Source organism: Xiphophorus couchianus, chromosome 5 (genome assembly GCF_001444195.1).
Source record: "Xiphophorus couchianus chromosome 5, X_couchianus-1.0, whole genome shotgun sequence".
Lineage (NCBI taxonomy): Eukaryota > Metazoa > Chordata > Actinopteri > Cyprinodontiformes > Poeciliidae > Xiphophorus > Xiphophorus couchianus.
In genome coordinates this window covers 10,950,830-10,965,601 of record NC_040232.1, presented here as the reverse complement: position 1 = coordinate 10,965,601, position 14,772 = coordinate 10,950,830, and the positions used below count along the sequence as shown (strand labels likewise).

The following is a 14,772-nucleotide window of genomic DNA, read 5'->3' as shown; positions in this document are numbered from 1 at the left end:
ACATAGTGTTACAAAGATTGCTGGCCCCTCCTACAATTTAAAATATTGTGTGGCTCAGTTTGCAGCTGCAATGATTGAACTGTTTCCTTTCTTCAATTGATGAACGAAATAGTGCTCCACCAGGTGTTTAAAACACTGGTTGTTATTTTATAACCCTTTATAAGGGCTTTAAACTTCTCCACTACTTTCTCCCTGACCTGTCTGCTGGTTTTCATGACGCCACTACCTCGCTAATGTTTTCTAACAAACCTCTGAGAGGTTCAGAGAACAGCTGGATTTATAGTAAAAATCCATTAAAGTTGGCTGTAACGTGACACAATGTGAAAACGTTTAGGGTTGTGGATGCTTTAGCAAGATTCTGTATATATCATACTGCCAGTGAGCTGCTGAGGTGGACACCCGGAGTCCCTCAGCAGAAACCCCTCATCAGGAATCGCTGGTAATCCCTCGACCCCCCCTCCTTCCCGTTTTCTCCATCTCTCGTTATACGTTCCTGCGAGGACATATGCGCAACGGAGCGGAGCCGCTTCATCTCCTGAAGCCGAACCCAAGCAGCGTCTCGGCGGACTCTGTCGGAGTGTTGCTCCCTGCCTCCCGGATAGCTTCGTCCTCCCCGCCCCTCTCTCTCTGAAAAGCAGAACGCGCGCCAGGTGTCATGACGCACCAAAAAAACTGGCGCGTGTCCGAACTTCTCCCCGTAAGTCTGCCGCGTGCGCACATCGCTTGAAGTCGGGCCCTCGCTCCCTCTCGTGCGCGGATCAATCCAAATGAGAGCGTGTACGTCAGCCCCCGGGCCCGTTTGTCATCTCCGTCCCGCTGTCACAGCTGATGATGTAATTGTTTCTCCCCCAGATGGATCCGCGCTCCGCTGCTCCTCCTGCGTCGCTTTTCTCTCGGAGTGAAAAGAGTCGCCGCAGAATGTGCCTCTGAAACTTGGACCGCTGACAGAAAACCACCACATGAGGACATTTTGCGCTTCAACTCCTGCTAAACTTGATCAACTTTCCTTAACAGGAGCGCGCGCTCGTTTGATGCATTGTGTTCTCGAGGAGGGAGATGGGGAGAAACCATCTGTATCTGGGGTCATTTGGTACGATCTAGTGGATGTATGGAGGAGAGCAGCCCGAGGATGACCGGCGGAACCCGGGAGGCTCCGGTGAACATCTCCCCGGCGGTGGCTGCCCACGCAGAGGGCGAGGAGATCGAGGTTTTGGAGAGCACCGACGTCCTTCCCGTAGCTCCAGAAGAAGTAGTAAGTCTGCATAGTAGGCTTAGACTCTCATCTGTAATGTCAGAAACCCGGGTGTCCGTTAATTATATTATATAGAGTGCAAATTAAACTTTGAAGGACGCTCTTATGTCAGGACTGAACTGTTGAAACATTGTTTCTTGGCATAGGCTTATAAGAATTTATTCATTTTCAAACAAGACTTGCTCTAAAACTGCTGCATCCTTTTAATATTAAGACCATTAGATAATGTAGGGGGTTTTTTTTGTTGTTTTTTTTGGTGTACATCATTTTCAAACAGGTGCGCCAGCCATCTTTGGCACCTGAGTTTTTCTTCCTTCCTTCTCACTTTCACCTTCACTTGCTCTTCTCTTGTCTTTGCTTTTCCTGTCTCAGCAGTGGAAATCTCTGTTTGACCAGGTAAGGAATGCAAAGTTTAAGTGATATGCATGCTTGTCTCTAGTGTGTGTTTTTGTGTGTAACCTCTAACCTACAAGCAAAAGAACCCTTTGAACCCAAGCCTAAATGTATTTCATTACATAATATGCATTTCAAAATGTCTCACACCACACTTTTCAGATTTTATTTGTATCTCTGATACCCAATATAAAATTCTGACCAACAAACTGGCTTCAGAAGCCATCTAATTCATTGCTAGAGTCCTAATGTGGTCTCAACATAAATCCAGCTGTTCTGCGAAGACCTCAGAAATTTGAACATTAGTGAACAAACAGCTTCATGAAGACCAAGGAGCATCAAACAGGCCATGGATAAGGTTGTAGCAGTTTAAAGCAGGATTAGATTGAAGGACAACAACCCTAAACATAGATCCATAATTGTAATGAAACGGTTTCGATCAAACATTTACATGTTTTACAATGGTCCAGTCAAAGCCCAGAACCTAAATTCAGCTGACAATGTGCGGCATGACTTGAAATTTTATTTCAGCCTGACTGGGAGTAAGCTAGACACAAGTGAATAGAAATTTCAGGTTTTAGAAATGGAAAGCTGGATGTGACATATCAGCAGAGTTGAAGTGAAAGATTTTTCAGCAAATTATTGACTCGTAGGTATAAATACAAGTCCACATAATAATTTTCTAAATTTTGTTGGCAACAATTTAGAAAAAAAAAAAATTTGTTCGCTAGATTGTGTGCTACTTTGTGTTGGTCTTTTACATAAAATCCAAATAAAACAGACAATGTTTGGGTTATAATGAATATGAAGGGTTCAAGGAGAATGACCTCTATTGCACGGTAATAGATAATGTTGCTTCAGAAAAGTTATATCTACCTGCCTAAAGAACACAAACAATGTTAAGAGTTTTTTATTTACATTTCAGGGCATTATAGGAGACAAGAACACAAGATAGGAGAAACTCTTTATGTTACATGAGCTTTAACTTCAACATAAACATGAAGTGGAAAGATTTTAACACAAGAACTAAAATCTTAATGTATTCATACACTCTAACTCTGCTGATCTGTAATTCTTAGACCATTCCACAGAAGCTTCTTTGTATGCTAAACTTTATCTATTTGGAAAGCAAGTGTGAATATGGAAGTGCCAGTTTCTCATTTAGGCTGATTAATCGATTGTATTTTTAGACTGAAATGTTGCCAAGGCCAGCTCTAAATCCCTCGCCTGCTGGGTAGCAATCATGGCACAACATGTAACAAGGCCACATCTCTGTCAAAGCCAGGAGGATCAGAGTGGGAGGACGCTGGGGGCCGAGGGTGTGTTGCTTGCTCACAGTGACCCCATAATGCCATTAGGACGACACATAATACTGGATCCATTGATCTATGAGTCAGGCCTGCCTTGTAAGAGACACATGACAGCATGCAGATGCACACCAACAGCCAAGAAACCCCAGGAGAAGAGAAACAGAGACCGAATGATCACACAAGCAGCCGGTTGAACTGACAGACGGCAAACGAGACCCCCACTGTCACACACACACACACACACACTTATTTATGCACAGCTATCACTGTGTGGGCCTGCTGCAGCACCTGCCTGGCCTGGGATGGGGCCCCCTACTTTCTGCTGAGGGTAATTATTTGTATTAATGTGTGCGTGTTTCAGTGTGTGTGTCTGTGTATGCACAGGTTGGGTGGGATGTTCTGAGTTGCATCTGAGGCTCGTGTCAGGCTCACTCTTCCAGGGGTATACGGAGGTCCCCCTGGGATTATGTTGTGACTGTGTGTGTGTGTGTCGGTAAGGGAGAGCTTTCTATGGACGGCCATTGAATGGGCCCCTCAAGCCGCCATCTTTATGCGTGCCGAACGGCTTTGAGTTTCCTCAAGTGGGCGTCGGCCCAAAACAAAACGCGGGTTTGTCCAAATGGCGAGGTCGCTGGCCGCTCTGGCAGCTACAAATGTCCTTTCTCTTCTTTTGCTCTCTGTTCCTCCTCCTCACTCACAATGAGTTGCTCCATTTGTCAAGGGGCCGACCTTGGAGACATCCTGCTGCTGTGAAGCGACAGGAGGAATGATCACCAGGATCATTCAGTTCCTGAACATCAGGAAAAGCAGGGTTTCCTTTTTTCAAACTTGTGTTTGTGCAAAAAAGATGAATGAATCTAAAATAAAAAGCAAAGCTGGAGATTTAAGATGATGTATGAACACTGAAAAGATTATTCATTTATGTAAGTTTATTCTGATTGGATAGATTTCTTTATTTGGCAATATAATTAGATTTCAGTAAGATAATACCTCTAATAATAATACCTAATAATACCTCTGCTTCTCTTACATTTTATTTTCATTTGATTATCTGAGTTTGGATGAAGATATGAACCAAGAAGGTTAGGTGTCCTGAAAGTGTTTATCTGTTTTTTTTTCTTTTTTGTGACTTTTAATTACTGAAATTAGAAATAGCATAAAGTATGAGCACATTCAATGAAAATGTCAGTGACTCTTAAGAACAAGTGACATTAATTCTTCCTTTCAGTTTGTTGGTATCTGATACAGAAACTATTTCAAGGTGCCTTCTTTCAGTCAGCTTTCCTGCACTGAACAGCAACATGTGGGGCATCATTGCATTTTATGCTCTTTGCATCCTGAGAACAACTCTAACCTTCTCTTTGCATCTCATTTAAAGGACTTATATCTGTTTTAATAGTACGATGGAAAATGTTAGTGGTTTTGAAACCATAATATTTCGTATCCCTGACTGTTACCCTGCTCATGGAAACATCCCGGTAAAGCATTGGATATACTCTTGCAAAGAACGTTTTACTGGCAATCTCAGGTGCCAACAATAAATGTTATGGACCTATATTTTCCGTTCAGATCCACAACACTCCTATTTTTACGATTTTGTAAAAATCGTAAAAAGCAACGGTCAGGACATGAAATACGGCAGAGAGAGAGATAGATGAGAGAAACATTTGCTGCAAACACCTTGAGGTCAGGAGCTGAACCCAAGAAGGTCGCATCAAGGACAAAAAGCCTCTTTATGTGGGGTGCGCCGCCCTAATGTTACCCCATGCTCCGCCGCTGCAGTACTGCTTTTTAACAGTAGATCACTATATACTGTAGATGTTTGGTAATAGTTATCAAGAGGGAGCAGCAGAAGAAGAGTCTAGAGCAAAACTTTGAAAGGTGAGGCCTGTGGAGAGCGTCCTAAGAAAGCTGGATGGAAGATGTATATTAAATATATATTTTATTCATCCTATTATTTTTGTCACTGGCAGACAACTTTTCTGATTGGTTGACAGTGAAATTAATCAATCTGCTCTGCTCTTCAAGCAAGTGCTAAATGGACAATATTTTAACAAAAAAGACAAAAAACCATCCAGCAGCCTTGCTGTGGAAGACTCTGTGCAAATTCAGAAGGTATTTATGCTAAATGAGTGTAATAATGACTGACTATTGAATAAAAGTGAGAAAAACATTTTAAATTTGATATTTTTTTGGGAACACTAATACTGCTTGGGAGGCCATGGCAAGGAAAAACTTGAGATCCCTGAGTCTAGAGCAAGTTCATTCCTCATATATGATCCCAGCAACATCAGCAGAATTCTGGCATTTTGACAAGAGATTAATTTAGCACAATAAAATGTGGAAAAAGTGTTGCGCTGCGAATACTTTCTGGATGCGCTCTACAAAAAAAAAAAAACCCTCTTGATGATTATTATTATTGATTATTGTTTGGCAACACATTGTGTAAAAACCACCAGTCGTTCTGCACCCTAATACTGTAAATATGTAGCCAGTTTATGTGACTCAGCTGGCAATTTGATCTGTATACAAAACCTTTGCCTTAATATCGTTTTCACTGACTCCCGTGTGGCTGAATTTTATTTGAGTTTCAAAGTGTCACAGGCTGAAATGGAAATGCTGTGTCGCTGTGTTCTGTCTCCCCCGTCTCTCCTCTCTCCTGTCCCTGGAGAGGATTTTGTTGCTGTGTAAGTGCTTCCCTCCTCTGAGGAGTGCAAACCTCAATGCTTCGATTCATGTTCCCCATCTCCTGAAACAAACAAGAAGAGTAAGCACAGAAACAGACAACATCTAATGAAGCTGGGGAGATGCAGTCAATGAGGGAGCTGATGTCTGTCCTCCACACACACACACACACACACACACACACCCCCACACACCCACACACACACACACACACACACACACACACACACACACACACACACACACACACACACACACACAAATCTGGAAAGGCTGGAGCTGTTGTGAGCTTGTTCAAAGATAATGGTATTATCACAAACAAGGAGCAGGTTCTTTTTTAGATTCTACTTTCTCTGTCGGCTTACTCACTGCATCACTCTTGTGACACAACGTTCACCCAATTTCTATCACACTTTCTTTTTTCATGATCTCTATTCAGCAAGTTCATACCAGAATGTAAAATGAGTAAACCGCCTTATGTTTTGCTCCCTGGGAGGCAACATCTGATGAGTTTCCCTGCCTGACTGTGACTAAGACTGTTAATTAAGGAATGTTTGACAAGATCTCTTTGTCCCATCTGCTTCTCATGTTCACGGGTGAAGGGTTTTGTCAAAACCACATCTTGCTGTTAGCAATCTGCGGTAGGAGTTATTTAATAAAGCATTTAAGCATCACTTGGAAAACTCAGATGCCTCAGAGTTTGAACTGGTTCTATTTTAGTCTAGAGCTGCATCGAGATGCGGCGGTGACTCCACCCAACCGATCTCAGCTTGATTAGATCTGACCGATAACCAGGAAAGACAAATGTCCAACCTTTTTCTGATCACTTGACATACCATACCAGAACTCCCTGGTTACTGCTAACCAGTGCACTCTTCAGTGTGGAAATTGTTACTGAAGAAAGACAACTTAATACTCATTTCTAGTATGAAGTTATTATTATTATTATTATTATTATTATTATTATTATTATTATTAATTGGAATGAAGACCGGTATTTTTTATTTGGATATCATTTAACACTTTGACAGTTTGACTTTGAAGCCATTTGACTTGGTTGGAGATTTGTCTATTTGTCAATAGTATCTTGTCCAGATTGTTCTTTTTTAACATTTTTTTATTTTTTTATTTGATAACTGCTGTTTTAAAGCCTGGGGAAAATATCTGATAAGAGGGATGCCTTTAGTATTTGAATGAAAGGCAAAACTTTCTTAAGGAAAGTTGTCAAGATGTTAAGACAACAGATAGCAGCTGTTAGCAGATAACAGGGAGCTCCTCTGTTTATCTCTTCACCGTTTCAGTCTTTGTGATAGGAGAGGAATGCTGGCAGTCTCTTGGATTTCTCATTGTTAGATAAGAATCTAGACTGTTGTTTACAAATACTACTGCTAACCACACTGTCCATAATCTCTTTAAGTAACATAGTAGGCTTTTGTCTTTGCTTTACTTCTGGAGAAAACCCTGTTTTTCCACAACACACACAGTGTGACATTGCCGCTGCTTCTAAGATAAATATTTGATGACAGCTCAAGACAGGAAGGCAAGCAGAAGTACTTTGAATGTTGCTAATTATATTCTTAAAGAAAACTTGAATTCAGTTTTGGCAGGTTTACAAAATCTCAGTTTTGTGCCAAGATTTTTTATTTTTTTGGTAATTCTTAAAAGCTATCAACTACTAGCCTGTCTGATTGTGGGCTCAGTCGCCATCTGTGTGTTTGCATCTCTATGTGCCCCCAGCTGCCTTTCTGTTGACAGCCTGCTCCCAACGCCACCTTGAAATCCCCTCAGACATTTGCCCCCAGGAGCTTAGAGATTAAACACTTTCACATGGCTGCATACTTTCAATGAAAGTGTTTTCCTTTTCATTTCTTGGTCGGTGGCATAAAAAAAAGCATTGTATGCCACAGTCATCCTAGAATTACCCTTTAGGCCACACATATAAATGTTTTGCTGCTATTTTACTAATGTTGTCTGGAAGAGCATACTCTGTATGATTTACAATCATCACTCCATGACTTCTGCAGCTACAATGAATGTAAACAGTATTTTAGTTGTGCTAAACCTCTTGTTGTCTAGCTGGTAGAGCCTTACTGTATTCAATTTGCTCGAAAGGGAGGATTCACCTCCCAGGTAGCTGCTATTTGATGGGTAAGTGGGAAGCGGCAGCTGCGTTTAGTCGTGCGTGCAGGGAGAGGATGTCTCGCTGCGCCCTGTCAGTTTTACCCATGCTGCAGACAAAGCCGTGCAGAAAGTGAGATCATGGAGAGCAGCCCGGGACGCTGATTGTAGTTTCCTTTTGACTCTGTAAGGGATGTCTTTTCCCTTGCCTCCAAATCCAGACAACCTTGAACTGAAGGCTTTAAATTTCAGTGGAGCGGACCCAAACATTGTCTAAAAGAAAAGGAGAAAAAGTGTGTATTTGTGTTTTTGAGAACAAAGTTTATTTGCTTTGATTATATTTATTTATGTGAATGTAAGCGATAAAACCCACCAACAGCACTAACTTAATGTTTCTCCTTAGCTTGATGGTTAGCAGTTTCCTCCCAGCTCCTGGATTCAAATTTGTGTGGTATTTGTGTTTAGTTTGCCTGTTCTCTCTGTGAATAGTGTATTGATTCTCTCCAGTTACTCCAATTTCCTCCCAAAGTCCTAAAACATTTACATGAGATTTATTAGTAAATCTAAATTTCCCCTGAGTTTGAGGATGAATATTTGCCTTTCCTTTGTGTTTTTGTTGTCCTATATTGGACAGTGATGTCCTGATACTAAAATTTCAAACTTTTTTATTGATACAAAGGAAAATATGTGATACTATAGTAAATTTTGCTGAACGGAAATATCCCCTTTAATTTAGAAATGATATTTGTGTGTTTGTGAATGATCTTAAGCTGTCAACTTAACAACATAGAGTTCTATCCTCCAGTTCTTTAGTCTTTTCCAGTTCAGAGTTAGTGCCAGGACAGAACCAGTTTTTCCAGTGCTGGTGCCGGTGCTTTAACGGTGTAAACAGTACAACAGGTGCTAAAGAACCACTTCAGCTCTGGAACTGGTTTTGTGGAAAGCCCCCGTAAAACAAGAAGATTGAAACTTCTGTGGTGATGTCAAAATACCAGATGAAATTGTGCTCAATTTTGCTAAAACTTTTTTTTTATTGTAAACAAACTATCAGGCAAATTTGCATTAAAATAGTTTAAATATCACTTACTAAGCAACAAGGTAGGTAAACCCTTGGGTTTTTCATTGGCTTGCATTGGGCACAAAGTGTTTTCTTTTAATTCATTTCCTTTACAACATATAAATTCTACAGAAACATCTGGTCAAATGGTAAGGAGAATTATTTACCTTTCATCGGAGCAATATGTTTCCAATTAGCAAATCAGTGAGGTGTTTTATATTTCAGCTGTAAATTGAGCACTATCTCTTTTATCTACATTATTTTAATACACCAATGTACTTATCAGCCTAATTGGCACTGACACACACAGATGGTGAGTTCACTGTTTGCTGACCTGCTCTTCCAGAACTCCGTCAGCGACTGACACCAGCTGAGCCTTGGCCATGACTCAACAATAAACACACACTGAGGCATCACTGAGCTGCGTATTATTAATTTAGGATATAACAGTATTTATGAGTTTGGAATTACACCACGCCTCATTCTGTCCTGAACTACCTGGGCTGTGCTGTGATGGAATAACAACCAGAACCTTAAAGATTTTCTTGGAAAGATATAATCAGAGCTCATCTTTCCCCCCTCCTGCATCTCCCCTCCCCGGCTCTAAATAGATTCTCTTAATGAAAGGCGCAGTTCCAGTTGGCAGAGTGTGAAAACAGTCTCTGCTGAAGTAAAAATAGCTGCTGGATCTGTTGATCTGTAAGTGGCAGAGAGAAGATGTGGTCGTTTATCTGTAATTGGTTGCAGAATGCATAACGCATATAGCAGCCATAGCATGAAATCTGAATGACTCTGCGGTGTGGTAACACCCATATGTGCATACATGCGAGTGGGGGTGTGTATGTGTGTGTGTTCACAAGCGACATAGTGAAGATATTTAAGGTGGTTTGGTAATTCTGGTTTCCAATTCTCCAAAGTTTGTTTCCCTTCAGGTTTGAATATATGTATGTATGTGTGTAGGCGTGTATGTAAGTATTCATGTATGTGTAAACATATTGCTTTTATGCTGGCTGTGACCTCTTTTCTCTGTAGGTTCATCTTTCACCCAAGCTAAACTGATTGAAGCTTGTTTGGTTGTAGTTTATCTAAAGAGCCAGAGTGCAGTGTTTCTTTAGGTATGTCTACATTCAATAAGCTAAACCAAAAGAAAACCAGAAACATATTTTCTGCTTGTTATTTTCCAGAGTGTTACTGTTAGTTCCTTTTGCTCCATGCTTATTTTTAATGTTATAACAAACCAATAATTATATTGCACAATCAATAATTCAGAAGGTTTGTGTCCACAGTTTAGTGTAACTATATTTGATTGCTTCTGCGTTGGTGTGATGTGTTTGATGTACAATGTACTGGAATGGGTTGAAAAGATATTTATGAGGCATTAGGACTCAAGAGAACCACCATGGCATTTATTGTCCATTCCTCAAGAATACATTGATATTATTCAGAAAGTAACAAAAGAACCGATAACTACATAAAAAGCACTACAGGCCTCACTTGCCTCGGTTAAGGTCTGTGTTTGTGATTCAATGAATATGAGAGAAAAAGGCAAAAACTGCATCAATCAGAGAGTTTCAAGCCAAAACCACTGCTGACTGGAAAGTAAGACTGGGCGATATGAACGTTTATGGAATTTTATCACAATATTTATTGGTACTATTGTGACAATAATTAAATTGATTTTAAAAAATGACATTACTTCTTTTTTTGTCTGGTTGTGACTGCGTGGTGCCACAAACACAAATACCAATCTGGAAAAACATTCCCAGTTGAAATGGGTGTCTTCTGGACACCACTTACTGAAAGGAGTGTGATTTATATCGCTAAACTGCACACAGCAGCTACATCTAATAATATTTTTGAACTTACTGATATTTATTGAAGCTCTTGTGGAACAAACAGTGGAGAAAATAGTAAAAATATTTCTGATAATACTGGAGGTTTTGGAACATGTGTAGAAGTTACACAGTATCTGGGCATCATACCTATAGTCAAAGATGGAGATGGTGTGATGGTCTGGCTGCTTTGTTGCTTCAGAACCTGATGCTGTAATTTTCAATATGATTAATCATCATAAAATCCTGATGGGAAATACCCTGCCATCAGTTTGGGAACCTTAAGGTGAATCTCACTTGGGTTATGCAGAACGACAATGATCCTAGGCTCACAAGTAATGTCACTTCTAAATGGCTGAAAAATTGAAGGTTTTTCAGTGGCCTAGTCTGAATTTATTGCGTTGCTTTACCATGACCTTTAACAGGGTGTTTATGCTGAAAAACCTGTAGTGTTACTAAATCACATAATTCTGTTCTGTTTTCCCTCCAGAGTAACTGAAGTCTTTATGAGACAGACAGGATGGTGACAACCAAAACACGGAAAACTTCAAGGGCATATTCCCCCAGTGCTAGATATACTTTGGAACATATTTTACTGGATTCATGTTTTAAGTCATTTGCCTGTTTGCAGCTCAGCGTCTCATTATGTGCTCAGTTGTTGGTGAAGCATTATTTCAAACGAACTGTTCCTCTAGTGTCTCCTTGTTTACTCCTCCACCTTCTTATCTCCCTCGAGTTGTTGTGGCAGACAGTTTTGTAGACAAGCGAATGGCAGAAATGCATAATTCAAAGGTAAAGGCATTTTTCACTGCTTCCTATACACCCATGCCGAAGCTGAATGCAGTTTGCTTTTTCTGGATGCCTTTTTTACACTTTGACATCTTCATTTGTTTTGGAGAGAATGTTACATCTGTAAAATCTGCTCACGGTATTTAATGATATCACAACTGCTTATCGGGTATGTCTTTTAGATATTTAGCCATTCTCCAGTCCCCTGACTGTTTTGCTGTTGTGATGGCAACCTTTGCAGGGTCTACCCGACAGGCTCAAGGTGAGCGACAGTGCTTAGCTTTCACCCAGATCCCAGCTCCCTATCTGTCCCCTCTGTGTTATCTTACAGGGCGCTGCAGCCAAAGCCAGCAAGCTGGGCCAAAGTGCTGAAGTGGCCAGTTGTGAGAAGGACAAAGCCACATTACACAATGCACAGAGAAAAGCAGTGAAAATGAATGTCATTTTGGGTCTTTGCTTCTCTGCTGGGATGTTTTATCAACTTTTGCTGCAGTGCTCTTCTCGATATACTTTCATAAAGGGCTAAATTAAATACACTGCAGTGGCATGCTGCTCTTTAGACACATTAAGTGCATGAAAGCAAGACCAGATGTTATATGTATGATTATTTAATGAAGTGTTTGAACGTTAACTTCCAATTTGTGGATTTTATAAAGCTTTGACCTGTCCATACCAATGTAGGTGGTTCCAATTTTTCTTTAGATGCAATGATTAACAGCATAAAAAATATAATATTCAGAGCCTGTTATCTTCTTAGCCTTCAGTATCTCATTAGTGTTAGTGCCGTTAACATTTCCTTCAGTCTACTTTATGTTGTCTGGCAGGTTTTGTTTTGGTGTTCATATAGATCTTTTCCCTTGACGATTAAAATCAGCATTTAATAATTGCCTTCTGTATTTACTTAGGTTTTTTTATGACATGAACAAGTTTTGATGATGTGAAACATTTAAGTATAAGAAGCAAAAACAGTAGAATATGTTTTTCCACAGCACCGTACCTAAGGAGGTTCTTGGTTTTTAACACTAAAATTTTGTGGCATTTTTGGTATGTAACACAGCAAAAATACATTTGACTTGTCAGTTTTGAAAGGGACACTTTCTTGCTTGCTTTAAAATTCAGTACCTCAGTTTAGAGTTCCTCCCAGCACTAAATCCTTCAGCACCTCTTGCTCCCAAATTGAAACTCACTCTGGGAAACTCATTTTGACCTTTTCCATTTGAGTCCACTGAGGACAAGGATTGCTGCTACACAAGGATCCAAACAATGTTTTGACTGTATGTAGGGTAACTGTGAAGTCAGAAATGATTCATTTTCAGACTTTGTCTTATTGTCTTAATACAGCCATGTTAGATTTGTTCTGGCACAGAATCATAACAACATAATTGTTCTGTGGAATTGCTTAATATTTCATGGTTAGGGCGTAAGAGGGCAAAGAGTTGTTTCTAAAAAAATTAAATATTTGAAAGAGCAATTACTTTCGGTGTCTAATCTAAAATGACATATTACATAACTGTTAATGAAACTGGATTATCTCCAGATATTATTCCAAAGCCTTTTGGAATAATTTGAAAACGTTAATAAATAGGCTAAAGTGTGTTTATTTCTCACTCTTTATTTGATTTTCTTATTTGTTGAAGCTTACTTTGCATGTTTTTTTTATATATTTTTTAAATTTCAGAAAATATGTGACATTCCTCTCAGTGTTGATGGCAATGCCTTTCAAGCATGCAAGTCTGCCCAGTGCCTTGGAGACCTGTTTGCTGCAGAGTTGTAAAAGGCTTATTTATTGCAGCAATTTGGTGAAAAAAGAAAACTGGACTTCTGGTGTTCTCAGATTTTACCAGCAGTGGGTAGAGCAGCCAAAAATTGTACCCTTCTTACTAAGTGCTACTATTACTAAAGAGTAGCATTAAAATTACCAATATACAGTAAGTGTACCATTATTTAAAATTAATATTGCTCAAGTTCAACTTAAAAGTATGGTGGCGTAAAACTGTATCTAGAAGTAAATTCCCATTAAAATGTTTTCTAACTAAATGTGAACGAGTAAATGTAACTCGCCACCTCTGGTTTCTACGGTTCTGTTATAACATTGTGACTCAGCTCAGTTTAGTTAAAGGTAATTTACAGTCCATTGAATCATAATTACTTGTTTAATATTCTGCCAAAAAGAAAATTTGAATTAATACTTAAAAACTCAAACACAATGCGACAAAAACATTTTGTGAATGTCCCTCATGAAACATTTTTGTTGCCACCTTTAATCAGTACACAAGAATCTTTCAAAAGTATTGCTAAAAAACGTAAAAATGATCATTTTGTTTGCCTTTCCTGTGCTGTAAAACTGTAGAAAAACACGTGATATGCTGCAAAATCTGTTAGTGCTGCAAAAGGGATTTGGCTCTCAGTAAATAAATGTATTTATATCTTTCTGCTTTAGGTTCATAATCAACATAGAACCTCCAGATAATGAGCCATCTGTTCAGCTACTGGAAAAATTTTATGATATTTAATATTTCCATCTCACCAACAAAGTTTTATCAAAGAAGGTCTTCTCTCTGACTGACCACTACTCTTTTGGCATTGAAGCAACTTAGAGTTTCTTGACCTTTTATGTGGCAATAAACATAAAGTTTCACCAAAGACATTACGTGTATAGAAATGCATACTACTTAAATAATCAGCTAATATATTATATTTTGCAGTGCAGGCAGTTCTTTGAGAAATGCACATTGTGTAATGTGATATTGCAATAACAATAAATTTGTCATATATTTTGCAACCAAAGGTGCTTTTTCCACCAAAGAAGTTCCAAATTTTTTTGCTTAGCAACAGTTTTTTCCCTCAATGCAGGTCAGTTCATTCACTAACTGAGTTTATAAACAATAAGTTTTATAACCCCCAGTTAGTGTTTCTAACTTCTGACTCAAGCAATATGGAGGGGTGGCTGTTCTTGTTGGGAGCAGCTGTCCCCTGCAATAAGAAAGTTGTGGATCCTGTTACATCTTAAGAGTTAGTGAGCAAAACAGAATATTGGTTAGGCCTGTCACGATAACACATTTTGCTGAACGATTAATTGTCTCAAAAATTTAAAAGAAATGCAACTTTCCCCAAAATTAAATCTTCATAAACGGCAAATTCGATTAATTGATAAAATCAATTTATGTCCCAGTCTTAATTGAAACCATTAAAAGTAATGGTTTGTAATTCAGTGGACATACCACACTACTTTAGCTTCCTGAACTGTCTTTTCTGGATGTAAATTTTTTTCTCAGCTGCAAAAGTGCTATATGAAACTACTCCCCTCTCCCCTTACCTTAAAAGGAAATAAGCTCT

At 39.3% G+C, this 14,772-nt stretch overlaps 1 protein-coding gene across 3 annotated transcripts in view; it reads left to right on the top strand.

Annotated features, from left to right (window-relative positions):
• The first annotated feature begins 478 nt into the window (after window positions 1-478).
• The window catches only part of rhbdl3 (rhomboid, veinlet-like 3 (Drosophila)), a 54,694-nt gene continuing 40,400 nt past the window's right edge, over window positions 479-14,772 (top strand). The window contains exons 1-3 of one of the 3 annotated variants that reach the window (XM_028017505.1): window positions 479-777; window positions 853-1,252; window positions 1,625-1,648. In XM_028017505.1, coding sequence (XP_027873306.1) covers window positions 1,109-1,252; window positions 1,625-1,648 — 168 coding nt within the window. In that variant the 5' untranslated portion in view covers window positions 479-777; window positions 853-1,108. Of the gene's footprint in view, window positions 1,253-1,624; window positions 1,649-14,772 lie in introns of all 3 variants that reach the window. The other 2 variants (XM_028017506.1, XM_028017507.1) reach the window with 2 other exon arrangements.